Below are 27,736 nucleotides of genomic sequence, written 5' to 3'. Positions count from 1 at the left end.
CCGCGAGACGTCACGGGGAGGGCCCCGGCAGCCACTGGGAGCGGAGCCCGCGCGTGCGCGACAGAGCGCGCTGAGCGGAGGGGGAGGTGGCTGGCGGCTTCTCCTGCGTCCGCCATTTTGTTGCTGTGGCTCTTGGGAACCGGCTAGGCAAAACTACCCTGGAGGCGCGACGCTTCTTCGAGTTCGGTGCTTGGTGTGGCAGCTGGGATCGGTGCAGAGCCGTGGGGGCGCGGAGCCGGCGCGTTTCAGGCCAGTGGTGACTGGAGGGAGGCACTCCCAGTACGTGGGGCAGCCCAAGAACCCCGGGGCGGCCTCCGCTGCGGCTCGGCTTCGCCGCCCCTACCTCCGGCTCTGCTCCGCACTACCTAAGCCGGCTCCTTCCCTGAGGCGGCCCCGGAGTAGGCGGGCGAAGGCGGAGGATGCTGCGGGCTCGTAGCCGAGAGGAAGGTGCTGGCTCGGCCCTCTAAGCGCGCCTCGCGGTGTGCCGAAAGGCCCTTCTTCGATCCCAAAGCCGTTTGCCGGGCAAAGGCATCCAGAGCAGGCGAGAGCAGCCGCCGCCCCGACCCAGCCCAGAGCCTCTGCCCGACACCATGTCCTCCGCTAGGTTCGACTCCTCAGACCGCTCCGCCTGGTACATGGGGCCAGTGTCTCGTCAGGAGGCGCAGACCCGGCTCCAGGGCCAGCGCCACGGCATGTTCCTAGTCCGCGACTCCTCCACCTGCCCCGGGGACTATGTGCTGTCCGTGTCCGAGAACTCGCGGGTCTCCCACTACATCATCAACTCACTGCCCAACCGCCGTTTTAAGATCGGGGACCAGGAGTTTGACCACTTGCCGGCCCTGCTGGAGTTCTACAAGATTCACTACCTGGACACCACCACCCTAATCGAGCCCGCGCCCAGGTACGCCAGCACCCGCGCTCCCGGGGCGAGCAACCCACCCGACCCCCGAGGAGGGTCGACAATGGCTGGGTTGTGCATGGGGTCAATCCAAGAGTATGTGTGCGCGTGGGTGATTGAACTAATTTCTCCCTGTTCTGAACCAAATTATTAACAAGAAGGCATTCCGAATGGAAGGCTAGTGTCAGGATCTGGGTCACTGTGGATGAAAGGATGCGTCTTAAACATGTTAATGGCGGTTCCTTAGTTAAAAATTAAACTGTACGTGTTTTGTTTTGTTTTGTTTGCCATTCGTCACGTTCCCTATTTGGTTATCATACTAAAGCAGGGTTTTGTTGTTTTGTTGTTAACCTTTTTTGGACCATAGACTTCTTTGAGAATACGAAGAGAGCCGTAGCGTCCTCCCTGCCCCCCAAAATGCACGTACACACACGTTTGCACACCATTCAAGGTTCTTCGACTACCTGCAGATCTCTGAAAGCCACTTTAAGAACTCCTGTCCAGCAGCCTTTAGAGCAGTCGACAGAATAAAATGTTTTAACATTTAGAAACAAAAACCTTTTAAGTATGAAATATTAAAATTGTATATTGATACCTTGGTGCCAAGTTTGAAATAGCCATACAGCTCTTATGTCATACATTAAATACAAAAAATTTAAAAGAAGGCACAATTGGTTTCAGTGAGGACTTTTTAAAAAATTTTATTTTATAGCTTTTCCTAAAGCTGGATCGTTAGTAGGTTAGAAATTCGTTTGGTTACATTACAAGGAAAAGTAAAACTAGAATGTTTACTTACTAACGGAAATTTTTGAATGACACTTTTTTTCTATCCTAGTTGATTTTAGGTGTACTTTTTGTATTAAGGCTAATGACTTAATATTTATTTTAGAGTTAAGAACCCTAAGTGACACTGAGCATCAAGCATCCCCTTTTCCAATGTTCTCTCTTGGAAAATAAAATGCATTCTTTTACTTGGTTATTTGCTTTAATTTGCCTTAGTATTTTATCAGAGGTTTCTTCTACTTAAATATGCCAAATTTGAGTTGAAGAAATTGCCTAGAATTTTAAAAATGTATATCACTGCCCAATTTGTTTCTTAAACATCTATTTTAAAAGGACAGGGGTGCTAATAGATTTGGGGGGAATGATATGTTTCTGATTTTATAGATTTTGCTTACAAAGTATTACTATGAGCTTTAAACGTTAAAAGTTATTATAATTAATTAAGGAGCAGTCACTGAATGCTTAGCCTGTGTTGCATCTGTGGAATAGAGATAGAGAAGAAACAAAGCCATGACAGTATAATGGCTATAAGATTAACTGCTGACCTAAATGGACTTTAAAAAATGAGAGAAAGTGATTATAAATCAAATACTATATAACAAAGACCTAGACATCAAAATCTGATTGGTGAAACTGCCAGGTCCCCGAAGATGCTAGTAATTGGACTCAACTTTGAGCACAATATAATTCCAATATAAGGAGTTGGAGAGAATCTTAGAACCCACTGTAATGAGAATTTGTAATATGTTTTAGTAAATGACTTCCTTAACTTGGGAAGGTGAATTATATCATTAACTTCAGACATTTATTAAGCCACACTATGTGCAAGGCACTGTGCTTACATTAAGGTGACAGGTACTATATAATACAAAAGTGTGAGTAAATAAAAATGGCTTGATCCCCTTCTAGAGGGAGAAAAAGGAATGTGTGGCAGTGGCTTCCTGCTACCCACAAAAAACTATTCCAGATTTTCCTTATACTGTGTCTTCCCAAATACCAAATCTTATCTTTGACGTCTGTGCTTACCTCATCTCCTAACTTGGTGCAGCCCCATTAGTCTTCTCACTCATTCCTTGGGAACCTCTGCTCAGGTTGTTGGCTCTTTGTTAACTGCGCCCACTTCTCACCTATTGAAAGCCCACCTGTTGTTCTCACAAATAACAGGGGCCTTCCGCTGCCCCTCACATTGAGCCTTGTTTCTTTTCTATGCCCTCCACCCTAGACATGTTGCTGTAATTTAGCTTTTTATTTTCCCTGATATCTCATAGACCTTTCAGTGCAGGTTGAATTAGATCTTGACCTGGATATACTTTGTTATACTGAGTCTTTGGAGTGCCTCTCCCAAGCCTGAAATGTATGGATTTGGTCTGATGTGTTATTAGCCTTTGTAGAAAACTAGAGGCTAGTAAAACCTTGGCCAGATGCAAAAATCAGTGTAATGCTTCTTCATGCCCTAAACAGGATACATTAAGTGGTTTAGCTTTCTAGGCATCAAAACTGAGCTCTTAAAGCCAGAATTTCATGCCCCTTGGATAATAATTCATTTTTTGTTTATTGGTTAGCAGAACGTCATATTGTATGAGTTCCTCAGAATTTAAAAATCAATGCTTGTTTTGTTCTAGTCTAATTTTTTTATTAGAATGTTCCTTAATGTTTTTATTCCTCACTGGAAGATATGCTTATTGATTTTAAAGAGAGGGGAAGGGGGAGAGAAAGAGCTAGAGAAACATCAGTGTGAGAGAGAACATCAATTGGTTTCCTTCCAAACATACCCTGACTAGGGAATCTGCAACCTTTCCATATACAAGACAACACTCCAACCAACTGAGCCACACTCGCCAGGACTGTTCCTTAACTTTTAATTTTATATTTTCATTCAAGTATTTACAACAGAATTTTATACAGTGATAGGTACTGGGAAGAATGGGTGATATACATACTTTCTCCATCGTGGAATTTGGAGGCAGACTAAAAACTAGAAAAGGGCCTGGCCGGGTAGCTCAGTTAGTTAGAGCATTGTCCCAATAAGCCCAGTGGAACAACAAATCAATGCTGCTGCTCCCCCCCAAATCAGTAAAAGTAGCCTGGCAGGCGTGGCTTGGCTAGGATCTAGGAGATTGAGCTTCTGTTCCTGGTCACAGCACATGCCCGGGTTGCCCGCTCCATCCCCAATACGGGGTGTGCATGAGGCAGCCAATCAATGACTCATCATTGATGTTTCTCTCCTTCCTCTCTCTGAAAACAATAAGGACATTTAAAAAAATCAATAAAAAGTAGAAAAATAAATAAAATGCAAGGTTAATAAGTTCTATGAAGGAAATAAACTTAGGTCAAGAGAATATAATGGAAGGGACTTACCTGAGGTACTGTGGTCAGAGAAAGAATGAAACTACCTAAGGGTAGAAAAGAAAAGCAAGCCTTGGAAAGACCTAAGCTAAGGAGGGGAAGAGCCTTCCAAGCATAGGTTAGAGCTTACACAAAGCCCGGAGATAAACCCTGGCTGGTGTGGCTCCATGGTTAGAGTGTCAGCCTGCTCTCGGAAGGGTCACAGGTTCCATTTCTGGTCAAGGGTATGTACCTGCGTTGCAGGTTTAATTCCAGGCTCAGATTGGGGCGCCTGCAGGAGGCAACCAATCAGATGCGTCTCTTTCACCCCCCCCACCCCACCCCTCTCTTTCAACACAGGATTAACAAGAACAACAAAAAGGTCCTGAGGTGAGAACGACAGCCAGTATGTTGGGAGTATGGTGTGTTTTTTTGGTTTGTTTTTATTTTTAAAGATCGAGAGAGGAAGGAGGGGAGAGAGAGAAACATCAATTTGTTATTCCTCATATATATGCATTCATCGATTGCTTCTTGTATGTCCCCTGAGGGAAGATCAAACCCACAACCCTGGCGTATCTAGACGATGCTCTGGGAGTGTGGTTCTTAAAGGAAGAGGTGAGGAGTTTGGAGATTCAGTGGTCAAGTTAAGGAAATTGGATTTTATTTAAAGTGCAGTGAGTCCTCCCTATGTTCATGGCAGCATTATTTACAATACCTAAGGTCTGGAAACAGCCAAAGTGCCCATCAGTAGAAGAGTGGATAAAAAAGCTGTGGGACATTTACACCATGGAATACTATTCGACTGTAACAAAGAAGGATCTCGTACCCTTTAGGACAGTATGGATAGACCTGGAGACTATTATACTAAGTAAAAAATAAGCCAGTTAGAGAAAGACAGATACCACATGATCTCACTTATATGTGGAATCTAATAAACAAAATAAACTGATGAACAAAATAGATGCATGGGACAGAATAACAGATCTCAGTGGGGGTGGAGTGGGAGGCGACAGGAAGAGATTAGCCAAAGAACATGTATGCATATATGCATAACCCATGGACACAGACAATAGCATGGGGAAGGCCTGGGGTGGGGTGAGGGGTAGATGGAGGGGGGCAAAAAGGGAGAAAATGGGAGACATCTGTAATACTGTCAACAAAAAATAAATGTAAATAAATAATAAAGTGCAGTGGGTGCCATAGGAGGAGTTTGAACCTGGGGACCTTACGGTAATCCATGTGCAAAATGATGGTGACTGATGATGTATGTCGTAGGTCAGATAGACATCATATATACAGCTTGCTGGAAATGCCAGTTTGGAGATCAGATTGATCCTGGTGGGAAAGAGGGTTATAGGAAGAGAAAGGAAGAAACGATAACTTGGTATATTTGTAACTTTGTCCTCTAGATTTATCTTATTACTGTAATTGCTTTTTGTATTTGTGTATAGTAAACTTAACCCCCAAAAGGTATTATGTCAGATGGCTTTTGTTGTGTTTTTTTTTTAATACATTTATTAAAGTTGGGGACGGTGAAACAAGGAAGGCCTTAGAATAGAAGAAGAAGCAACAGGAGAGAGCTTGGGTGGAGCTGCTTTGGCTCACTGGAAAGTCAGAGAAAAGTGGCCTTGTAGACAGGTTCAGGGGGTTAGCCCAAAACGAGCTGCCACTGCCTGCCCATTGCTTCCCTGGTTGCAAGTCTCTCTAGGACTCTTAGAGTATAGGAGATGCATGACTGCAAAGGAAGAGAGGCAGAAAGGTGTGGCCATGCAGGAGCCAGCTTTTGTTAATTTTGAATGACCCTTTTTCTGCATGTGAGTGTAATTTTTACATTACAAATCATTTGGTAAACATCTTGTGGTGGTTTTCACCTCCATTTTATTTTAGTATAAACAATTTTAACATTCTGTGCATTGTTATAGCTAGTAGTCATGTATGCACTAGTGTGTGTTTTTTTTATACTTATTCGAGGCTGTTTCCAGTTTAACAACAGAATGTTTCCGAAGGTGTCTGAGTGGATTGTTTAGATATGAACTACATTTTCCCGTGGTTCAGAAACTTGAAAGTGTGTTTTGTGTAACTTGCTTTTCCAGTTCTATTTTATGTATGAAGGCTAGGAGAAAAATCATAAGAAGTAAACATTTAAAAACTGAGGTAGGTTAACCCTTAGAGAAAACCTTGTTTTTTACTCAACAGACATTGCACATGGTATATACCTGATAATATGGAACTCACATTAAGTCAACAGTCCCATCCTGGTCAGGTAGTTCAGTTGGTTAGAGCATCCTCCCAATAGGCCTGGTTGTGGGTTTGATCCCCTATCAGGGCACATAAAGAAGCATCCAATGGCCCTAGCTGGTTTGGCTCAGTGTTTAGAGCGTTGGCCCTTGGCCTGAAGGGTCCCAGGTTGGATTCCGGCCAAGGGTACATACCTCGGTTGTAGGTTTGATCCCTCGCCCGGTCAGGGCGTGTGCAGGAGGCAACCAATGGATTTGTCTCTCACCTCAATGTGTGTCTCTCTCCCCCTTCCACCCTCTCTGAAAAGCGATGGAAAAAATATGCTCGGGTGAAGATTTAAAAAAGAAAAAGCAGCCAGTGAATGTATCAATAAATGCAACAACTAATCAATGTTTCTCCTTCCTTCTCTCTTTCTCTCCTCTCTCCTCTCCCTCTCCCCCTTCCTCTCTCTCTAAAATCAATAAATAAAAAGTTAAAAAGAATTTAAAAAGGAAAACCAGTCCCTGTCATGCTCTTAAGGAGCTTACTGGTTACTGAGATTTTTTAAAGGCTATTTTCATGCTAATATGGCAAAGTAGTTGTGGGAGAACTGGAAAAGGATGCTCAGCCTAACCTGAGCCCCCAGAAGAGGGCCCTCGCTCCTATGAAGCAGAAAGCAAACTCTGCATGGACCAGAGGATACCACAGACAGCAGGGTCACACCTCCTCCTACACGCCCTCATTCTAAATATTTAAGGAAACTCAAATCTGGACTTTTATAATCAGTGCAGAAGGATTACCAGTACAGTGGTACATCGGTTTTCTAATGTAATCCATTCCGGAAGACCAAATTCTAAACATTCGAAAACTGAGGGATCAACAGCCAACAGCTAGGCCTCAGGACCTTGCACTCAGCAGAAACTGTGTGGCATGTTCGGCTTCCGAGGAATGTTCAAAAACCGAAGCATTTACATCTGGGTTTACGATGTTCGTAAACCGAAGTGTTCATCAACTGAGACGTTGGAAAACCGAGGTACCACTGTAATTTAAATTAGCATAGAATTCAACACTACTGAATGAACCTTTGAGTTTCTTCTTACCGGGCATGAAAGGAGGCAGTGCTTATTAGTGGTAGTTCAGATTATCCTAGAGTGGGGGTGGGGAACCTCTTTTCTACCAGTGGTTTAAGTCACCTAAATTCAATTCAGATGAGATATAAGAACGTTGTCATTATGCCTGGAATGAAAGCTTGCCCAGGTACGAGTTATGTTCCTGTAGCATGTAAAATACTGGTAGCCATTTGATTTGTGACATCTTGTTTGAGAGATTCGAATCCAGAAACTCTTTTAACCAAAGAAAGAATTTTCCTTTTGACCTGAATAGTTGGACTAGGTTATTTCTAAGGTTCCTTCTGGCTAAAATATTTTAGTTCTTTCTGATAAGTAAAAGGAGGCAGTGCTTATTAGTGGTAGTTCAGATTATCCTAGAGCAGGGGTGGGGAACCTTTTTTCTGCCAAGGGCCATTTGGATATTTATAACATCATTCAAAGGCCATACAAAATTATCAACTAAAAATTAGCTTTGAAAAAAGCTCCTAGATTTATTGAATTTCGAGTCCCACCTGTGGTTGCCTTGGCAGTGCCAGACCAAATGATTTCACTGGCCATACTATTCCCCACCCCTGTCCTAGAGTCTGAGCTAAGATCCTAACAAGTAAGGTGGGGCCCAGGCATGTGGCAGCTAGTCTGGATTGATGGAGTGAGTGGGTCAGTGTTGAGGTGAAGAGGCTTAGAAGGCAAACCCAGGATTTCCTTTTCTGTATAACTGAATTAAACTAGGTTTAGGGAATTGGAATGGCAAAGCTTTTGTGTTTTCAGAAGGAAAAAAAGGATAGAAACTGGAATGGGAAAGGCTTCCCTGTGTCTTTGTCATTTTAATATTATTAGGAATTTCAATATATATAGACATACCCTATACCAAATCCCAGTACTAGATTCAAGACATATTATGTGAATAAACCATGATTCTAGTCTTTGAGAAACTCAGTATATTGAACAAATTAACATACACCGTGGGAGCTTAAAAGCAAGTATGATCAACTAAAGGATCAGGGAACACTTGAAAGAGGATGTGCTCTTTCGAACTGATTCTTTTTTTTTTTTAATAGGCAATGCCACTTATTTATTTTTTATCCTCACCAAGAATATTTTTTCCATTGCTTTTTAGAGAGAGTGGAAGGGGGGCGGGGGAGAAACGTCCATGTGAGAGAGACACATCAATTGGTTGCCTCCCACACGCACCCCAACCAGGGCTGGGGATCGAGCCTGTAACCTAGGTACATGCCCTTGGCCAGAATTGAACCCAGGACCCTTCAGTCTTCGGGCTGATGCTCTAACCACTGAGCAAACTGGCTAGGGCTAAATTGGCAGTTTTTTGAGAGCTGGAACTTGGTTTTAATTTTTTGTTTGTCTCCCGGATTTATAGTACATATCTGGGTAAATGGATTTCATTAGGGTTAATTCCCACTGAAGCTGTACTAGTATCCTCATGATCTGCATTGTAGAACAAACTGCTTTTAATTTTTAACCATACAAACAATAAAATACCCTTGGATGGGGTCTTAGGTGCAACAGATTGTGCTGTTAGTAAAGTATCTGAGACTTATGTACTACCCAAACTTTTTTTTAACCCTCACCTGAAGATGTTTGGCTTTTTTATTGTTTTTTTGTTTTTTAATTGATTTTTAGGGGGGGGGAGAGAAACATCGATCAGTTGCCTTCCATAAGCGCCCAACCAGAGATTGAACCCACAATCTTTTGGTGTATGGGACGACACTCCAACAGACTAAGCCAGCCAGGACATTACCCACACGTTTTACAGAATCTTTGTGGCCTTTGAAATAAGAACAGAGGTATACTTTAAAGGGTGTGGTGTGGGGAGCTAATTGGATTCTCAGTGCCTGGTCAGGAACTGTTGTGAATGATTCACACACATTATGACATTAATTTTTATACACCTGAAAGATGCAGGGTTAATTCCCGAGGCAGCTGTTTGAGTGCAAATCTAACTCCTGCTTTGGCTTCCTCATCTGTAAAATGGGGATAACATCTACTTCACTGGATTGCTGTGAGGATTAAACAATTTAATGTCTGCGAAGACTGCAAATAATGCCTGGGATAGGTAATGTGTGTCAACTCTTTATTACTGTTGCTGCTCCGACCATTCCTGCTATCTCTCTTTATTTTTATTTATTTGTTTGTTTGTTTATTTATTTATTTATTTATTTATTTTTAAAATATATCTTTATTGATTTCAGAGAGGAAAGGAGAGGGATAGAGAGATAGAAACATCAATGATGAGAGAGTCATTGATCGGCTGCCTCCTTCACGCCCCCAACTGGGAATCAAGCCCACAACCCAGGCATGTGCCCTGACAGGGAATCGAACCCCAGTCGCCTGGATCCTAGGTCTACGCTCAACCGCTGAGCCACGCCCAGCTGGGCTCTTTTTATTTTATTTATTTATTTTTGTTAATCATCACCCGAGGATATTTTTCCATTGATTTTTTTTTTTCCAATAGGGAGGGAGGGAGGGAGGGAGGGAGGGAGGGAGGGAGGGAGGGAGGGAGGGAGGGAGGGAGGGAGGGAGGGAAAGAGAAAGAGAAAGAGAAAGAGAAAGAGAAAGAGAGAGGAATATCGATGTGAGAGAGACACATGAATTGGTTGCCTCCCGCACACACCCCGACCAGGGCTGGCGATTGAACCTGCAAAGAACCTAAGGGGGAGACCTCTGTACTTCTTTTGTAGAAGGGACATTACAAATGGAATGTTGGAGAGCAGGGGACTGTGCTTGTGTAATTGTCTCTGGGAGTACATTAAACAGGGTACTAGGCAAATACACATTGAATCTGTGAGCGCAGCAAAGGGATGTGGTAGTATCTTTGAACTAACTGATGCTTAGCTGAGAGTGCTGGCAACTTTCACACGCTTTCCTTTGGCTGTTTAGATAATGATTTCTTGCAAGATGCAATGTGAGGTTTTTTAAGTTTGGAAAGCATATAAACCTTTTTCTGGTTTTTATATTTTGAGGGACACAGAGGCAGAAGTCTTTGTCATCTTCTCTGTGGGTGTCCAGGGAAGTGTGCAGGATGCATTCCATAGATTAAGACGGTGAGGAAGAGTATGTGATGGTTGTGACAGGGTCCTAAAGAAGACAACTACTGAACTTACCCGAAATTTTTAAAATAAATTCAGACCAGGTATCTCTGTGTATAAACAAAAGTTTCCTGTAAAACGTAGGTATGGGGGGTGTGTGTGTGTGAACTTGGCATGTGATTTAAAAAGGCATATTCATGTATTGACCTTTGTTGCAATTCAAATGATAGTAAAACAGTGCAACAGAACCTTCTTAACTACTGAGAGAGTTAATTTAGAAAGGGAAATAATTTATTATAGAGAATGGTTTATTTAAAATTTTGACAAACACTGGTGTAGAGTAAGATTTTTCTCTTAAAATAACTTTCTTTCTCAAGGTATCCAAGCCCACCAATGGGATCTGTATCAGCACCCAACCTGCCTACAGCAGAGGAAAATCTGGAATATGTACGGACTCTCTATGATTTTCCTGGGAATGATGCTGAAGACCTGCCCTTTAAAAAAGGTGAGATCCTGGTGATAATAGAGAAGCCTGAAGAACAGTGGTGGAGTGCCCGGAACAAGGACGGCCGGATTGGGATGATTCCCGTCCCTTATGTTGAAAAGCTTGTGAGATCCTCACCACACGGAAAGCATGGAAATAGGAATTCCAACAGTTATGGGATCCCAGAACCTGCTCACGCATATGCTCAACCTCAGACCACGACTCCTCTACCTGCAGTTTCCAGTACTCCAGGGGCAGCAATCAACCCTTTGCCATCCACACAGAATGGACCTGTCTTTGCAAAGGCAATCCAGAAAAGAGTACCCTGTGCTTATGACAAGACTGCCTTGGCATTAGAGGTAAAATCTACTAAGTTTATTTTTGGGGGGTTCTTTGACATTTGGTTTGCATCTTTAGTTTTAATTTTGTTTCTACAAAGTTATATTCACGGGAATAAGAGAACTGGGTGATTTTGGAAGATCCACTGTGAGGGTCACATGATTCTTTCGTCCTTTTCTCTTCCAGTTTCTCAGACTGCTTGCTCTCTTTTCTGCTTCCAAAGCCTCATAGATTTTCTTTCCAGTAAGGAGAGATGATGTTTAAGAAAGACCCATAACCTAGAGATGATATCAGTAGACAGATACATAGCTACTTGTGCATTTCCATATTTCTAACATTGTGTTCAGTTGAGTTGAGGAGAAATATGAATATCTTAGAATTTGTCTTCAGGCAGAGAAATAATTTAAAATTTTTTTTTAATTTATTGATTTTAGAGAGAGGGGAAAGGAGAGCGAGAAACATTGATTTGTTGTTCCATCTATTTATGCATTCATTGGTTGATTCTTATACCTGCCCTGACCAGGGATTGAACCTCCAACCTTGGCATATCAGGACGATGCTCTAACCAACTGAGTTACCCGGTCAGGGTTCAGAGGAATAATTTTTAAATGTCTCAGATCTTACTTATGAGATGTTTTGTAAATTATAATAGCATGAAATGGAATGTGTTCTTCTAACGTTAACTGCCCAGCTTGCAAAACTTAGCATATTACTGTAGCTTGCGGAAATAAAAGAACCCCTTAAGACCAATGTTGATGAGTCGGGGGTGGATGGTAAAACTGCAATACCACAGTTTCTGCCAGAAGGTAGAAAGAAGTTTGGTGAAACATCTGAAGTAGATTTTTAAAACTTATATTTTTAGAAGAATGGTCCCATAAATTTTTTTGTGTTGTTAGTGACTTATAAAATACCTACAGTGAGGTGGGTTCTAAATATTATTGTATCAGTACGTGAGATTTGGTACCACAAATCCTAACTCTTTCATTTATTGATAACTGAAAATGCTTTGTGAACTACAAACTTGCATTGTATCATTATAATATGATTACAGTTGAGTACTATTTCTTTATATTATCAAATTGCATATATGTTAGAGAAACAGATTAAGTTAGTGATTGTTCTCTGTATTTACCTCAAGTTCAAAGCAGGGCAGAGTTAGGAGACAGCCTAACTGCATGACAAAAGAATGAAGTAATGGAGCCTGTTGCTTCAAAAAAGCAAAACTTAACCCATAAAACATTCTGCCCACAGATAAAAATTAGCTATAATTTGTTTCGTGTATGTTTTTTCATTGGTTATCTTCAATATTTGCTAGACCAGGAATTATATGTCAGTGAACTACACCTGAAGGTTTGTTTCAGAGTCCATGGTTACTTTTCCTTCTCATGTTAGCTGTAAGGAAAAAGTGAGGCTATGGCAGGGACCAGCAACAGCCTGGGTAAGACCCAGGTGCTTTTATACTTCCCAGTGGAAGACTAGGGGGGAAAAACAGAGGAAACTGCCTCCACAGATAAGAGTCCTGGCTAACTAGGCCTCTGGTTTTCTCATCTCCACACAGACTTGCCCCCTGCACAGGTATACACATCTGGCCTAGTCTACTCCTCAATACCCTAAAATAAGTTGGTTAGTACTGGGCTCTTAATACTTTGCGTAGTAGTTTCTGCCTTCTGAGGCATTTTCACATCTTCATTCCATCATAGGAGTGGGGAACTAGAATTCAGAGTTGGTGTAACTCTCATGTATTAGACAGACAGTTTTTGGCACATTGGGATGAGAACCTTGGGGGTCAAGATTCCCGGTCAGAATTCTAAGACCCGTAAAGGAAGTCGGGAATTGGATTCTTACCTGAGCTAGCGGTTAAAGCCTCGCTCTATTTAGGACACTTGCCTCTTGACCTCTGCCTCTAAGATGTGCATTTTAGAAACCCATATTTAGTGCATTCCTTGGAGTGTGCCCAGGGGGGTTGTAGAGAGGAAGGTCAGGTACTATAGAGGGGATCACTTAGGCTTGGTGAGTGAATACATAGGTAGGTGCCTTAAAGAGACCAAGATGAGAAAGCCTGTCTGGTTAATGATGTATATTTTAAGAAAACCCATATACTTGACCATTACTTAGCTCTCTTAGTCTTCCAGACCTCAAAGAGGTCTCCATACCTGAGACTCATGACACTAGCCTGGCCTGGTAAGCCTTGTCAAAGTCTCACTTTGATTGCTTTATGGAGAGAGTGTAAGTGGGACCCAAGAAATACACCTTTGCCAAATTCTACTTAATGGTATTTCTCCTTCTTTATGTTTAAGTGAGACTTTCAGCTATAGCGTAAGTGAATATTTCTATGAATTGTGTTATCTTATTAGTGGTGCCTATCTGGTCTTGTTAAAAATAACTCTCTTGGGACTGTTGCAATTAGGTTACCAGAAAAAGTATTAAAATTAAAATGAGAAAGAGACAAATAGGACAAAATGTACCTGTAATTGAAGCTTTGTATTCCCTTTGGTAGCATTACAGAGAGTGGTGATGGCTTAGGTGAACTTTGTTTCTTGAATTATTTCACAACTTTTTTTCATAAAACTTGATTTTCAAGAGAACATTTCTTGCAAGTAAAGAGATTTTTTTTCTTTTTTTTAATCCTCATGATGTTTTTTTCCATTGCTTTTCAGAGAGAGAGGAAGGGGGAGGGGGGAAAGGGGGTGAGAGAGACACATCAACTGGCTTCTTCAACCACAGGTGCCCTCACCCAGGGCTGGGGATCGAGCCTGCAACCAAGATATGTGCCCTTGGCTGGAATCAAACCTGGGACTCTTCATTCTGAGGGCCCATGTTGTAACCACTGAGCATAACTAGCTAGGGCAAGTAAAGAAATATATATATGTTTTTTAATATATTTTATTGATTTTAGAGAGAGGAAGGAAGAGGGAGAGAGAGGTAGAAACATAAATGATGAGAGAAAGTCATTGATTGGCTGCCTCCTGCACTTGCCCTGCTGGGGATCGAGCCTGCAACCCGGGTATGTGCCCTGACTGGGAATTGAACTGTGGTGATCTGGATCATAGCTCGATGCTCAGCTGCTAAGCCATGGGGCCAGGCACTTTATTTTTTTAAATCCTCGCCCAAGGATATTTTTTCCCATTGGTTTTAGAGAGCGGGGAAGAGGGAGAGAAAGGAGGGGTTGGAGAGAAAGTTAAACGATGTGAGACAGAAATATGGATGGGTTGCCTCCCCGCACACACCCCGGACGGGCTAGGGAACAAACCTGCAACCCAGGTACATGCCCTTGATCGAGAGTTGAACCCGAGACGCTCTGGTCCTCAGGCTGCGGCTCTAACTACTGAGCCAAATGGGCCAGGGCAAGCTTCAGTAGCTTTGATTCAGGTACAGGTGGCACTGAGAACACAAAGGCAGGTGTTAAAACAGCTGAAGGCCTCAGGCAGCTCCATGAGGGCAAGGCAGTCTCTTTTGTTCTCTATTATATCCTTCCAGGGCATTGTACATAGATAATTCAATGTTAAATGAAAGCCACAGATAGCAGAATGAAAACTTCTGATTGTAGGATCTGGGTTTTTGTTTTGTTCTGTATCTTATTTGGATTATGTTCTGCTTTGAGAATCTGGTGAAAGCTGTGGAATCCTCCAAAAAACAACAACATACACTAATGTATTTACATACAATTCTGCATATACTTTGAGGATATTCTTTGATAACTGGGACCCATTCATGTCACCTAAGTTAGAACTTTTTTTTTTTTTTTTTTTTTTACTATGTCTTTATTGACTTCAGGGGGAGGGAGAGAGAGATAGAAACCTCAATGATGAGAGTCATTGATCGGTTACCTTGCGCACGTCGCCCACTGGGGATCAAGCCCATAACCCCGGCATGTGTCCTGACCGGAAATCGAACTGCAATTGCCTGGATCATAGGTCAGTGCTTAACCACTAAGCCATGCCAGCTGGGCCCAAGTTAGAACTTCTGATTTCAATGTGACCCATTGTGCTCCTGATCTTATTTTTATGTAACCTGAGAGTGTACATTCTTGAAATATCAGTATGGGGAATGGAGACTGATTGGGGAAGCATAAAGCTGCTGTGACAACCAGTGCTTGGGCCCTTTAGCTCTTTGTTCTTTGAATCAAGTGCTAGAAGTCAGGCAGTAGAGTTATTTCCAGAACCCTTCTGTTCATACCCTGGACAAGGAGAGCTATAGGAAACTATTGCCAGTATCAAGAAGTGCCCTGTTGCCGTTCAATTCTTGTCTTTTTGCATGGTCCTCACTAGACACAAGAATGGTGCCTACTATGTATATCAACTTATGCCTAATTTTAGAGTTAACATGTACTCCCCAAGTGCTAAGTGCAGCCAGCCACAAAGATAGTACTGTGGCTCTTCTAATAATGATTAAGATTGTCATCGGGTCACAGTAGTAAAGATGGTGCATAAGATATGTGTTTTCTCTTGATCTGTTGATAGGGTCAGCCACATCTTCCAGGCTTTGAGTGCTCCTTGAACTGAGTTGATTGATACCCAACCACTTAAAGATTTACCTGCTCTCCAAAGCCAGTGCTTCTTTGGGCTCAGTCCTGCCATGAAGCCAAAGGAAGGGCATTAGACCAGAATTGGGAGTAATGAGAGGAGCTGCAAGATGGTTGAGAAGCTACTGACCGTTTTAGGATTTGAGCCAGAGCACCATTCATTAGAGATATGGAAGAAGCTGGTCCATAGTCAGGCCTGTAATTGTGGGCAGCAGGCAAGATAACATAGCCAGGGCATCTTTTCTGTGTTGGTGTTCTGGGGCTTGTTCCCCATGTAAAGGGCCTTGGACTGAGGTAGAAAACAGCACAAGGACTGGTGTGCTGTTTTCACATGTGAGACAGAGCTCCTGCAAGGCCAGAAGGAGGCATTAATGATCAAGTTGCCATCAAGAAGCCTTCTGATCATTCTCTCATCTTAGGCTGAACCTTGATCTACCTCTGTTGGTCATGGTTTCCTCAGCCAGAGCTATAGCTCCTTGCTCCTGTGCTCTGCATTGTTGACTCAATACTGTTTCTCTGCCACTTGCTGCTTTTTATAAACTGCTTTCATTGTCTAATACATTCATTGAGTATCTACCATGTCTGGACAATGAGTTACTTATTGTCTGTCCCATAATGAAGACAGCCATTCCTTGAGAACAGAAACTGAGCTGTTCGTTTTCCATGCAGATAGGCAGTAAGTCTTACTAGATTGATTAGGTAGAATTGTGTGGAGACCAGAATAATTACGAGTTATTGGAAGGCATGAGGCTTGCATGTTCTTTACAGTTTTCAGCACGTGGTTCACCCTTTTCTTCCTGTTGTCTTCCTCAGGAATTTATTAGGACACACACACACACACACCCATCCCTTGTTTTCAGGCCTGCCCCCTATCTCCTCGCATTCTAATATGGCATCCTTTCATCTGCTCATCAGTTTTGAAAGGATCCTTGTTACTTAACAAGGTTGAAAACTCACTTTAATACAGTGCTTCTCCATGCTGATTGCAATTCTTCCCAAAGTGCTCCCAGAAGGCAGTAACCACCTGGGGGCGTGAGCATAGGGGTGGGGGCTGGGTTTTATTCAGGAATCTTCACTCCCATAACATCTATTGTTTACTTAGTTGGGTGTTCTGGTTAACAAATTCCATGTAGTACTTTCCTTAATTATTGCAAGAATCTTTCAAAGTGAGAAGGAAACCAAGACTTGGACAACTTGAGCAGTTTGCTATGGTCATGTAGCCACTAAAAGTGGCAGAACCAGGATATCATCCAGTCCTGCCCCACACTCCAAATTATACAGCATGAACCACTGTACTGTGTCACCTTATATCTGTTTTAAGCAGATGAGATTGCTTACATCCTGTTGTTGTAGAGCCTAGTTTTAGGTAGGTCTAATATTCAAGTTGTGTTTTTATGTATCCTAAGTACATAATATAGAACCTAGCCCAGTACTCTGAGCAGAATAAGTACCCCAGCTACCACCTGGGTGTCCTTCCTGCTCTTCTTGTCTACATGTTCAGCTTTATAAGGGGATTTGGGTTGTCCTTGAGATTTGTTTGATTTTGGTCAGGGTTGCTTCTGTTTCTTCAACTGTAAAAGAAGAGCAGAGGTCCAAGTTTCCTATTCAGGACCAGCTTGGTGATTCTGGGCCATAGCCAGAACATAATTTTTTACATCTTAAGATACACAGTTGTATAATTTCATTTCTAGCACATGTCCTTGCATCTCTAGTATAGTGTATAGTTCGTATCTGGGAAAGAGCTTGACAAGTTTGAGAAATTGAAAGGAAACCATCCAGGTAGCTCAGTTGGTTAGAGCATCGTCCTGCTACGCCAAGATTTCGGATTCAATCCCTGGTCAGAGTACATACAAGAAACAACCAATAAGTGCATGAATAAGTGGAACAACAAATTGATGTTTCTCTCTCTCTCTCTCTCGCTCTCTCTCTCTCTAAAAAAGCAATAAAATTTTAAAGGGATGGGGGGAGCCAATGTGATTGGAGGGAAGGGCTAGAGAGACATGAAATGAGGTCAGAGATGGGAAGAGTCAGGAGCCAGATCAGACAGAGCCTTGAAGATGGGAATTTGGATATTGCTGTCGTGCAGAGAAAAGGTGTTGGGGGTGAAATAAAATCTTTTTATTTATTTTTAAAGGTCTGTCTTCTTCTGTCCTTAGGCTCTTGTGCCTGTCACTTCTATCCTCAAAACCTTGCTCCTCTGCTTGGCCATCTATCCCTAGCATGTGGGGACATCAGTCCATAGCTTTCTCTCTATTCTGCAGATTTCTCTGGAAAGTAGTTTATGAGAGACCTGTGACATGGAGTGCAAAATGAGCAAAGCAAGTTCCCTCCTTCAGAGAGTGCTATATTGTGGTGGTGTGTGTGTTGGGGATGGAGAGCTGACCATGAGGTACAAAATGGAGCACCTCCATTGTAGGGTAATCTGCCAGAATCCTGTAGGACAAGGCACCTGACCTGACCTCACAGGGCCTTGCGTTCCACAAATGCCAAGTGGGAGGTGCCCACCTGGTAGAGTTATTTTACAGAACACACAAAAAGAGGAGTGAGGCAATGGGGAATGAGAGCTCCCACTTCAGGTACCATATAGCATCAGAGGTAGAGAAGTGGACTTTGGTTGTTGACTTGTGCCATCAGGAGTTCCTTTGGTGAAACAGTGGGAACAATAGCCAGAGGGTGGTAGGTAAGGGCTGGTTGTAGGAGAAGAGGGAGATTGCTACTTGGCTGATTGGGCTGGGGTGACACAGATGATGGAAGGTGGCTCCGGGCAGGATGGCTGGGCTGTTAGAGCCAGTTTGCAAGACAGTGGGGAGACCCAGAGGTAGGGGCATAAGCAGGAGGTCAAAACACATTCTTAGCCCACAGGCTAGAGGGATGAGCTCACCCAAGAAATGGGGAAGGGCAGTCCAGGGCCAGGTTTTCAGGAAGGTGACACTTTGTTCTCTTACACATTCATTAAACATCAGCTGAGGCAGTCTTAAGACTTCAAACTTTTGGCAAAACGTACTCTCTGGGCATCTGGAGTCTAGTTGAAGATAGCAAAGGAATAGATAAAAAAGACAAAATTCCAAAGTGTTTTTTGTAGGACATCAAATAAGTAGGGCAGACAAAAACTTCAGTCACAGGGAGGAGCCATTGATTCTGACGTCTGCCGGCATCAACTATCAGCGCCAGTTGTAGCTTTGTTTCTTTTTAGTCTCAGCTCATTCTTGCCATAGCCTTTTGTTTTTAACATCTTGTCAAGGTGGGATCTGGGGTCTGGCTCTGAATGCCTGCCTGCCAGCAGACTGTTCAGGTGCCCTCTGACCATCGTCCCTCAGTACAGCAGAGTCCACCTGGGTGTTTACCTAATCCCCCTCCCCTCTCCTCACTAATCCTACCTACAGGTATATACCCACAACACCCTCTTACTTGTCCTTGCCTTTTTATGTGTTTATTTTAATACATTAATTATATTGTATTTTCTGTAAGTGTAATTATTTAATAATAACCGTGTGGCTCAGCGGTTGAGCGTCAACCTAGGATCCAGGCAATCAGGGTTCGATTCCTGGTCAGGGCACATGCCCGGATTGTAGGCTCTATCCCCAGTTGGGGCCGTGCAGGAGGCAGCCAATCAGTGACTCTCTCATCATTGATGTTTCTATCTCTCTTCCTCTCCTTTCCTCTCTCTGAAATCAATAAAGATATATTTAAAAATAATAATAATATATAGAAGTAAGTAGTTTTCTATCCATGAGTTTTCTTTTCTGTTTCATTATTTTTAAAATAAAGGCAACCTGTTTTCTTGGGTGAAAAGGAAATGAGGAAAGAATATGATCATTTGTTGGAGAGAAAAGCAGGACAGTGAAGCTCCTCATCTCTGTGGCCTCATTGTAGACAACAAGACAGCAGGTTCCTGCCCTGAAAGGCTTAAAGAGGCCAAGGTTCTCGAGGAGATGCAGTGCAGCACTCAAGGAAATCAGGGAGTGTGGTCTGGCTATAGGGGCCTATGATGTGTAGCAACCCAGTATCTCCTGCCTATGGAAGGATTCTCTCCGTTCAGCTAGGCCTGATTTTAATTTGTGTGTTATTAAATAAGCATTATTATATCTTATGTTTGTGCTTCAATATCCCTTTTTAAAAAATGGAATAAGATTATTAGACACAAGTCATGATTCCAGATTTTCATCAACTTCAGCTTCCAGCTAATGATTTCCACAGTCTCTAACTCAAGATTCTCATTAACAATGGAGTTTTCCTTATGTGCATATCTGAAAAATGTCTCTACTAGAAACAAATATGATCATAAAGTTTTTCTGTTTTGTGACTTCTGTATGGTAGAGAAAGGATATACAAATCATAAAACTAAATCCTTGGTCCACTTCAAAGAATATGAATTTTTTCATAATTATAAAAAACATTTATGTGTTTACCTTAGTTATGAATAAGAAAGACATTTCTCTTCCTACTATCTATAAATAAAGACATTGTAACTTGGAGTAGGGGACGAATACTTGGACTCCAAACACTAATCTTAAAATAATCTGGCCCGGCCAGCCGTGGCTCAGCGGTTGAGCGTCGACCTAGGATCCAGGGGATCGGGGTTCGATTCCCGGTCAGGGCACATGCCCGGGTTGCGGGCTCGATCAATGACTCTCATCATTGATGTTTCTCTCTCTCTCTCTCCCCCCCTCTCCTTTCCTCTCTCTGAAATCAATAAAGATATATTTAAAAATAATAATAATAATAATCTGTATTTCAGAAGTCTTTAGTATGTCTCAGATATTTTAAAACTTAATTCTTATATTAAATCAATTTACTCTCACCTCCAAATTTTTATTTCCTTTTAAGGCAAAGCCAGAGAAAACATGTCTTTTCAGTTGTAATATTCTCTACTGAAGTATTTTACAACTTAATTTTTAATTGAAGTCTGAAAAATAGGACTCTCAGTTGCTAACCCTCAAATTTTTTTTCAATCTTTTTTTTATCCTCACCTGAGGATATTTTTTCCATTCTTTTTCAGAGAGAGTAGAAGGGAGAGAGAAAAAAACATTGAGGTGAGAAAGACATGTCAAGTGGTTGCCTCCACTTGCACCCCAACCAGAACCAAGCCTGCAACCCAAGTACATGCCCTTGGCCGGAATCAGACCTGGGACCCTTCTGTCCCTGGGCCAATGTTCTAACCACTGAGCCAAACCGGCTAGGGCTAACCTTCAAATTTTTTAATTGTTCAACTAACTTAGGTGTTTCAGTTAAACCTGTAACATTAACTATAATAATTTACAAATACAGTTGGCTTTTTACATTTTAAAAATATACATATTTTTACTGATTTCAAAGAGAGGAAGGGAAAGGGAGAAAGATGTCATCCATGATGAGAGTCATTGATTGGCTGCCTCCTGCACGCCCCCTGCTGAGGAGCAAGTCCACAACCGGGGCATGTGCCCTGACCGGGAATTGAACCTCTATCTCCTGGATCATAGGTTGATGGTCAACTGCTGTGCCATGCCAGCTGGGGTGGCTTTTTATATCTTGTTTTTCTCATATACTTACCTAGTACTTGACTACAAAAGTCCGAATACTAAAGTACATTTTGTTTTTGTCTTAGAACTTTTCATTGTTTAAAGTCTAATTCTTAATTACCAGAATAACTTTACAAGCCATCCTGCAGTTGTCGAATTGATGGTTCTTCTAAATAAAGGAATTTAAGTCAGAATTCAGACAGGAAACTTAAAGAAAAAAAAATTTTTTTTTTAAACTGATTTTATACTGTGTTCTAACCAGGAAGCCTCAGAGGATAAAGTTCTTTTTTCCGTTGTCATTTTGGTGAGTACTCAGAATAAGCCAGTTTCCATAAGATGAGAAGTTCCATTTGGTAATAGTGGTTTTTTCCGTGGAAATGTAGTGACTGCAGTCTTATTTCTCAGTAGGTTTGGGGAATTACAAGTCGTTTTATATGTCTGGGCCCATACATCCCAGTGAGCAAGTAGAATGATAAAATCAAACAATAAAGGGTGGGAAGGTAGAAAACTCATGGCAGCTAGTCTGAGTTCTCAGGGTTTGGAAGTTAAGAACATAGGACATTAAGGGCAGAGGGTATCTTGGTGAGAAGAGCCCGGAAAGGGAGCTAGAGTGTTGCTTGGTGGGCCCTGCTGCCTTTGCAGTGTGCAAAGTCACAAGGACAAAAGAGGTCAGCACCGGGTACTGCCTGCCTTTGTACCCCTGCTTCATGGTGAACCAGCCTGTGACCTTGGGGAGGGCTCTAGTCTCTGGATCTTTATCAAGCTTACCTTACTGGAGATGGGGGTTAACAGGGACAACATGTCTGAAAAAGCCCTGCAGCTCTGTGAAAGTGGGGCCACACATACTTACAGGGTTCATTGAATTAGAAACCCAGGCCTATGCTGCATACTCTGGCTCTTTTCCTTCTCCATCCTGTTTGGGCCTTTCCCTCACCTCTTTGCAGCATGATTTCCTTTTTTTTTTATTTGATATGTGGTCACATCAGGACAAAATTACCAAGTTTCCAAACTTGGTAGACATTGACAAAATGTTAAGTTGTCTGCTTCCCAATGGCATGTGTAGAGACACTCTGTCACCTATGCAACTGGTGTTTCCAACCCGCCTATAAAGGGAGTTATTTCTTAGAGCTTTCTTAAAATGGTTGATTGTGTAAGTTGAGTCCTAAAAAAATGTATAGTTTCCTTTGGATAGGACACTGTGTGTGATTTAATGTTAACTTTCTCTTTTCTTTAGTTTGCAGAGAACATGCTGACTTTGTTTTCTTTCTCCATTCTTACAGGTTGGTGATATTGTGAAAGTCACAAGGATGAACATAAATGGCCAGTGGGAAGGTGAAGTGAATGGGCGCAAAGGGCTTTTTCCCTTTACACACGTCAAAATCTTTGACCCTCAAAACCCAGATGAAAATGAGTGATTGCCGTTGGCCCTGTTTTCTGCTGCTTCGTTATTCTGCCTGTCATAGTCTCCTTTGAGTGGGAAAGCGTTCTATTTCATAGGCAAGTTACACTGCATTGCCGACGTCCAGCTTTCTGCAGACTGGCGGTCTCATCCATGTTTGGAATGCACACAGTGGCTGCCTCGGCATTTGTATCATAGTTGTATTGTCAAAGAGTAGCCGATTTTAGAGTTTTTTTGGATCATAAACTGGAAATACTGGTGGAAGCACACAAGTGAAGAGAAGTTGATGAGGAAAGGGTCCTTCTTCTCATCACTGCCCTGTTTGTTGTACTTATGACTGATTCTGTCATGTTCATCAGAGAAAGCTTGAGGCCATGGCGAGACATTGTGCGTTGCTGTTCCACAAAGCAGTGGCTCAGTTGCTAGTTTGTTTTTCCTTTAAAGAACAGAGCAAGTGAACCTTAAAGAAGAGGAAATTCTGTCCTAAACTCCCCAGATCTGGCTTTTCTCTTTTGTTTCTTTTGGTTTGGTTTTGGAAGACTTAATTAATTAGACTTGTGTGTTCTGAACAGGTTTTTAAGTAGCAGGTTGGATTTTTGTGATATCACAAGAATGACACGTGCCTCTGAGCTTCTAAACTGAAGCTGCTGTAACTAAGGAAATGAAAACAACAACCCTGAAGTGGAGGCTTTTATTGTCTTGGTTGGCAGTAGTATCTTTTAGCCATATAGCAAACAACACCAAAAAAGTCAGCAGTTGTGGTATGCCAAGCTGTGTGGGCAGCCTCTTGGATTACATTGTCCCCAACAGCAACAGTTTGGGGAAACCGTTGCTCACCTTGTTTGCCAGTGAAAGAAACATTTGGGGAAGGGGGTACTTGGCCAGTTTTCTTTACTGTGGTTCATTGAATGTGCCCCTTTAAGGTATAGGACTTAAGCTTCGTTAAAAAGTGAGGTGGTTCATAGAATCCTTGGATTCATTAATGAACCTTTAAATTCTGCTCTCTGAAGCCCAGTCCGCCATGCCATAGCCTGGGCTTATCAGGTTGCAAGAGAAAGATGGTGCTGCTAATACTGGTTCCACTGGCTGTGTGCCCATGATGCTCTCAAGCAAAGAAAATGCAGACTCTGGAAATTGCTTAATATATTTGATGTCTAATGTTTTAGTGACTAGAGAGAACCATTAACCAGTTTACCATTAACCATTTACCAGTTTGATGCTAAAGTTTCCCTGTTAGCTGAAAGAGGCCTGTTCATACAAGCCAACTGCTACAAATGGCTGTAGCAGACTAGAATGCTAGAACCTTCTTGGAGTTCAGTCTGCTCTACCTTCTGGACACTGATAAAGACAGGCCTCAGCTCAGAATGAACACAGCAGACCTAGAGATGTAGCAGCAACCTAATGAGCAGGTCTGTATCATTTACTGAACATCTGCGGTAACTGTCTCCCAAGGGTCTTAGATTTTGAGGGTTAAAGCAATATATTCTGGTGAGAGAACCATCAAAACAATTTAAAATTTTTCTTTAAATCGGTATTCTATCAGGCAGTTAACCACCATATTAAAGAATCTTGAGAGTGTTCCTGTGTGACAAAATTAATGGTCAGTTGGGGAAAATTTCATTGTGGCTGCCTGCCTGTAGTTTTCCTGAAAGAAGATAGCAATCATCACTTCCTAATCAAGTGAAAACTGTGGCCACCCGTGGCTCTGAAGGTACCCAGCCATTGCATTTGCTTCTTGGTCTAACTTCAGACCCAGCCTTGCACCCACAACAAGGTGACATACATGTGGCAGAGTCCGCGCCCTCTGCCTGGAAACAAGCCTTATGGCTAGTGGTCCAGTATTTTGTTGTCTAGCAGAAGGTAGAATATGTGCCTTGCTCACATTGGAAGGGGGGGAGCACAAATCGTAAGGCTTTTTAAAACCAAATTTAGCTGAGGGGCTTGCCACCATTTATGACAATAGTTGGCTCAGAACACAAGAAGTAATGTAGCCATTTTGGAAAGGAAGGTTTCCCTTCAGCCATGTCTGCTGACCAGTATAGCAAGACCCACATCATGTGGAGCATTTCAGAATCAGAACACTCACAAGCTAGGTTTGGCTTCATAGTAAGTTTGCTCATCACTTCAGCCCACATACATGTCTACAGGACTGTGCTGGAGACTCGGAGCCTCAAATAAGGTGAGCCTTTGAGTCCTGCACTCTCAAGATACGTGCCAAAAGTAACACCTTTTTGACTTAGAACCTTACTAGTTTTTTAATCAGGCAGGGAATTTCTCTTTTTCACACTAAACATACAAAAAATAGCACCCTTGCCTCAGCTTCATGTCTGGGTTTCCCAGTGGTCTGGGAAGACTGCTTCAGAAAGTGATGTGAATCTTCTAGAGGAGCTACCTTCCCTCCTGAGCGCACTTCCCTTTTAGGATTGTTCATCATTGCTACTTGCTCTACTCTACTGTTTGTCACTTAAGAAAATATTTGTATGTTAAATTAACTCAGAAGTTGAACAAGTTACATACTAAAGGGCATTGACAGTTCGAAACTTATTTATCCTGGGAAGAACCTCCAACACAGGAGTCATTCTTGTCATTTCTGCGAGGTTTGTTACCACCTGATGACATGGTTAATGAAGAGGAGGACACTTTGGCTGCCATTTGACAACTTTGGTCACCCAGATGAGAGACCTTATGTGCTCATGGTCAAAAAGCTGAAAGGAGGGAAGGACAGCTGCTCCCTCCTTGGAGCTCAAGCATCCCTGGCACTGTGCTAACTTTCTTTTACAGCTGTTTACAGACAAGGCGGGCCGAGGCAGACGGCCACTGCTCTTGTAATGTTTGCTCAGAGGAAAATGAACATTTTATTTTTGAAAAGGGATGATGTGTTTTTGTGCCAGGTGTTTATAATTTAATCCTTTAATATTATGTTCATTAACTTCTTAAAATGAGTGAATTCTTATTTTAACACAGTACCTAAGACTAATGCTCTCTGTGGACACCACTGAGCTCTGCCTCAAACTCCACCCTCTGGGACCGGAGACCAATGTCCCTGCTAACTGCTGACAGTGTGGACACTGAGTTAGTTGTATATTCTAAAGGAGTAGGAGGACAGTTCTCTGAGACAGGGTCGTTGTCTCTGCAGGAGGAACAGTGGCCTTGCTTCTAGACGGTCTTCACTGTGTGTTTTAAAACAACAAAAACAACACAAAACTCTTTTGACCTGTAACTTAAAGATCGTAAACTTCAGGCAATAATATTTTCTGTGTAAGCTTTTAAAATTATTTTTGGGGATCATAGCTTGTTTTATTTTGTGCTATAAAATTAACAGTATTAAATGACTTATATTCTTAGAACACATCGAGTGTCTTTTCTTAACAGATTAGTGCCTTTTTATTTTTGTATTTCATTTTACGTTACTGGTCCTGGCATCAGAACCCTTGTTTCCATGGCCTGTTTGTACATTGTCTCAATAAAACTTGCATCAGCCGGTGGTGGCAGCAGCTTCAGTGTTTCAGTGTCTCCTCAGTAGTGCTGCCTGGAGGCACTCAGCCCCCACCAGCCTCCCAAGCAGTTCCTGGTGAAACACCTGGTACTTCACCAATGATGAATCCTGAAACCCGAAATAGAATGGGATCTTGCATCGGCCCCTCTGCACCTCGGGTCCTCCCTACAGAAGAAAGCAGCTGGTGCTTAATCTCGGCCTTCTGAGGATGGGTCAATAGTTGCTACGCTTTATACCACTAAGGTAAACTTGGATGTTTTCCTTCATAGACTCCCATATCTGAAGGCTTCTGTTAAATATTTGTTCAGCACAAGCTAGTCAGAGTTGAATGGTTTCAAGCAGAAGTCACAGAAAATGAGTAGCTTCATCCCAGATCAGGGCATGATATCTGTCTGGCTTGTTAAAATCCTTTTCTGTTTCTGTATGTAAGTGGACCTCCTGATGAATTCTGGGGCCTTCAGGTGGACAGCTTGAGGTGTTGGCAGCCCACTGATTTCCCTGACATGCCCTCAGCCAGAGTCCAGTTGCCATGCCTATTTATATGTGTATTAAGAGCTCCAAATTTTGTGGTAAATCCTCCGGAAATGAGTTTCAGGAAGTGATACCAATCCATATTTATATAGAACTATTGCACTTCCTGTCTCCTACTTTCAAGATTCTGCAGAATTTGAGAGAAATGTTTGTCTTAAAAGGAAATACCAAAACTGTCAAATCATTCTTGGGGGGAAAAAAGTCCCAAAGACACCTTTGAAGACTCCTTGTAGTTTGAAAAGGTTTATTTTGGTCAGCAATCCTGGGCTGGGTTCCTCTGAAACAGGGAATACTTGGCAATGGGACTGGATTTGGGGGGGGGGGGGCTGCCCTTCTACCTCTGCCCTCCTTTTGCTAGATTATCCATAGTACTTCTCCCCAAAGGCAAGGGCCCAGGTCCTGAAACTTCACCCTGCAGCAAAAACCATCACCCTGCTGGGCTTCTGGAAGGCTCTGTGGCCAAGTCAGTGATCCCTTCTCAAAACCTGACCCTACTCTTGCAGTCTTCCATGCACACGTTGGTTCCCTGGATGGTACACAGCCATAGCTGGAGCACGGAATCCCAGCTATGCCTTGGAAAGCTGCAGGGTGCAGATGTGGTAATGATGGCTCTGACAGTGAGTGTCGCTGTGGAGCCTGGGGTGGGGTTCAGGAAGGCTTCCTGGCTGCCCAGGGAAGGGGAAATAAAGGTAATCCAGCCTGGAACCTAACTGCCTTTTGTCAGCCCTCGTTCTCTCTCTGATTTAGGAGACCCCTGGGACTTGACCTCTCTGGCCTCAACATTTTTTGCCCTTCACCCAGGGCTGCACAGTGGGGACCCGGAGACCCCACTCTAGGATCTGATTGAATGGACTTGTTCACTGACTTTTTAAATTCTCTAAGGGTTTGAGAAGCATTGTGCCATTAAACCCCTTCACTCCTGCGCATCCGGCTCCCCGAAGCCCTCAGCCAAGGGGCTGTGATCCATCTGCTGCCTATTGTGAGAGCGAAACGGGGGGGGGGGGGGGGGGGGGGTGGCCCCGAGCCAGTGGGAGAACTGAGACCCCGGGACTCCCTGTTGGGGTGCTCTCCCTGCTAGCCCTTGGTGGGTA

The 27,736-nt window shown here is 42.7% G+C and overlaps 1 protein-coding gene across 1 annotated transcript; it reads left to right on the top strand.

The window, feature by feature from the left end:
* Positions 1 to 59: 59 nt before the first annotated feature.
* On the top strand, positions 60 to 25,967 carry CRKL (CRK like proto-oncogene, adaptor protein). The gene is made up of 3 exons (XM_081122582.1): positions 60 to 901; positions 10,754 to 11,219; positions 22,500 to 25,967. Exons 1-3 carry the CDS (start codon positions 591 to 593, stop codon positions 22,632 to 22,634), a joined length of 912 nt encoding a protein of 303 aa, XP_080978708.1. The 5' UTR covers positions 60 to 590; the 3' UTR covers positions 22,635 to 25,967.
* Positions 25,968 to 27,736: the final 1,769 nt, after the last annotated feature.

This window comes from Miniopterus schreibersii, assembly GCF_964146895.1.
Source record: "Miniopterus schreibersii genome assembly, chromosome: 20".
Lineage (NCBI taxonomy): Eukaryota > Metazoa > Chordata > Mammalia > Chiroptera > Miniopteridae > Miniopterus > Miniopterus schreibersii.
Note: the sequence above shows the minus strand (reverse complement) of the source record. Positions and strands in the feature narration are given on the sequence as shown.

Excerpts from the sequence above, each read along its gene's own strand:
- CRKL (XM_081122582.1), top strand. The coding sequence starts at position 591 with ATGTCCTCCGCTAGGTTCGACTCCTCAGACCGCTCCGCCTGGTACATG. Across the intron at positions 902-10,753 it reads CTAATCGAGCCCGCGCCCAG|GTATCCAAGCCCACCAATGG; the intron begins GTACGCCAGCAC and ends TTCTTTCTCAAG. Across the intron at positions 11,220-22,499 it reads AGACTGCCTTGGCATTAGAG|GTTGGTGATATTGTGAAAGT; the intron begins GTAAAATCTACT and ends CCATTCTTACAG.